The sequence below is a fragment of the Microtus ochrogaster genome, assembly GCF_000317375.1.
Source record: "Microtus ochrogaster isolate Prairie Vole_2 chromosome 14 unlocalized genomic scaffold, MicOch1.0 chr14_random_2, whole genome shotgun sequence".
NCBI classification, from domain to species: domain Eukaryota; kingdom Metazoa; phylum Chordata; class Mammalia; order Rodentia; family Cricetidae; genus Microtus; species Microtus ochrogaster.
Window position 1 is genome coordinate 9,344,888 of NW_004949097.1, and position 2,462 is coordinate 9,347,349.

Sequence of the window (2,462 nt, forward strand, 5' to 3'; positions counted from 1 at the left end):
ATATATATATATATATTCCTTCATGGCAAGCCAGTGGGACATTCTTAACTCATTTCTATCCATTTCTCAAACAGAAAAATGCCTTCAGTCTGTAAGGAGTCCCTGGGGTGGGGGGTGCATTCCACCTGCCTTAGAGCTCAAAGGTCAGCGGTGTGACAGTGAAAGTCAGTTCATCTCTGACTTTCAAGGGCAGTGGAATTATTTTCACAACTACTGACAGAGTGAAGAAAGTGGTTGGGGGATGAGAAAAAGATAGATCTTCTTCTTAACCTGAAAGAAAAATGTCAGCTGCCTTCATCTAGATTCTGGAGGAACCATTTAACCTCTGACCTAAGGAGGGAAATTATTTATTTTTAAAAGATTTTACTTTAGCTCATAAGCCCAGCGGGAAAGGTTTCCATTGGCTCTTGCCTGTCTGTGAACTCCTCCCTCAGACTATCAGAAGAGGCCAGCAGCGAGGCAGCAGGGTTCCAGAGGCTGAGGTGAGAAGGTACTGCCCTCAGGTCATTCAGTCAGCTGGGCTGGTCAGTCGGTTCCCCAACAAGGTAGCCACCCAACCCCTGCTGTAACCTTGTCTCCTGCTCCTTAAATAAACATCTCCCCCAAGAGGAGAAACTACTAGCTCTGCGCTGACCCTCCTTCAGACCTGGCCTTGGGTTTCATTTGTTTTCTGATTTTAAGCGCTTTCATCACATGCATCTCCCAGAGTCTGAACTAAGAAAAAAAAAGAAGCCAGGCGCCTTGGGGCTTTGAAGTGGTAAAGATTCTAGTGTCTGCACTTTGTCTTAGGTAGTAAATGACCTTGGGCTAGTAACTTGTTCTACCAAAAAAAAAAAACTGACCAGAAGAGAAAAAATATCATCAAAATGTTGTTGAAATTTCAACACAAAAATCACGCGGTTCCGGCACTTAGTAGGTGATGGCACACTGCACAAAGCCGGGGCAGAGGGCAGGGGGGGTCCCAACGACATGGCTGGTTTTCAGGTGTTCCTGACTTGCCTATAATTCCTGTGAGTTTGATTTGTTACCATTTACCCTCTGAACGCCTATTAACCGATTTCTAGCTTACTTCTTAGCACCAAACCATCTGCCGTGCCCAAGAAATAAATTCTCTGAAAGTAGCAGGGATTAAGTTGTTGCCCTTCCCACCGACCGGAGCTGGGCCAATTGCAATGGAACGCGGACTTGAAGATAACACATGCAAAGGTGTCTGATACACCTCTTGGGGTAAGGGATGGGACAGAGACCCTGACTTAAGTTGCTAGGTTGGGCATGGTGCAGAGGGAGCAGGACAGAGAAGCCTCACAGATGACCCTGTTCTCTGCACACTAGTAGGAAGAGATGCTGGAGGGAGCAGTGTCCAGTAATAGGTACCTGAAGACCCTAGCGGCGGTCTGGTTCCTCCTCCAAGCTGTGCGCTGTGCCAGCACTCCTTGTATGATCTCCTTCTCATTGGGTAGCCGGTAGACAGGGAAGACGTAGAGCCAACAGAGTACCACCACACAGAGGGCACTGGCTCCCACGGGTAGCCGGGTACGAGGGAACTTCCATGCCAGTATGGCCATTGCCCCTCTGGATGTGTGTAGCCGGGCCCGCCCGCAGGGGCCCATCACAGTCTCAGAGTCCCAGAGTCGGTGGTGGGAGCCTCAGCACAATGCTAGTCCAAGTGGCAGGGGAGGGTGCCCCCACGGCCGGTCCCGCATGCACACACACCTTTGGCTTTCTTGTACGCACTGCTGGGGAACCCCCACCACGGTCCCAGAGGTCAGTTACAAGGATCTTCTCCAATGCAACTTTTCCCACGGATTTCTCGCTAGAGGAAGTGGCCCCCGGGTAAGTCACGAGCCATGGTCGTTTTCCCTGCAGAGGCGAGTGCTGGAGGGGTCTGGAGGAGAGCAGTGGGGTTGGCTGCTACCGCCCTTACAGTCGCCCTCGGCTGAGATCCTGAAAGAGGTGCGAATGGCTCGGGACATCTGACCCACTGTGTCCCTTTCAGAGAGAGATGCTCTTGCGCCCTGCACCGCCCTGCACCGCCCTTTCCCCGCCTCCTGCGCCGCCGCGGTGCGGTGCCCGGCACCCCTCAGACGTGCTCTCCCCGCCGCTCCAAGTCCTTGGAAATTTCCACGGCGGCGGCCCGGGGACCGCTACCCAGCCCCCAGTGCTTCGATCTTGCCCGCCGCCGGGACCCTCGCTCCACTCCCCTCCAGAGCAGGCTGAGAACTCGCTCTCATCAGTTCATTCAGAGTCGCACCGCAGCCTTCCGCTGCGCCCTGGACTCTGCAGACACGCGCCCCTGGATTGGTGGAAATCAAGGTCTCCCCCGCCCTCCCCCACCCACGAAATTGCCTCTCGCGACCGGCTTGGGGCCGCAACACTAGCCCAGGGCGCAGGCCCCTCGCCGCTGCCCTTGTTCTCTGCCGAGAGAAGCAGACAATAAGAACAACGGCCCCTCTGGTGCATGC

At 54.0% G+C, this 2,462-nt stretch overlaps 1 protein-coding gene across 1 annotated transcript in view; it reads right to left on the minus strand.

The window, feature by feature from the left end:
* Positions 1–2,245, minus strand: part of St8sia1 (ST8 alpha-N-acetyl-neuraminide alpha-2,8-sialyltransferase 1) — a 137,610-nt gene extending 135,365 nt beyond the window's left edge. Inside the window, exon 1 of the mRNA XM_013352808.2 lies at positions 1,375–2,245. Coding sequence (XP_013208262.2) covers positions 1,375–1,610 — 236 coding nt within the window. The 5' untranslated portion in view covers positions 1,611–2,245. The remainder of the gene's footprint in view (positions 1–1,374) is intronic.
* Positions 2,246–2,462: the final 217 nt, after the last annotated feature.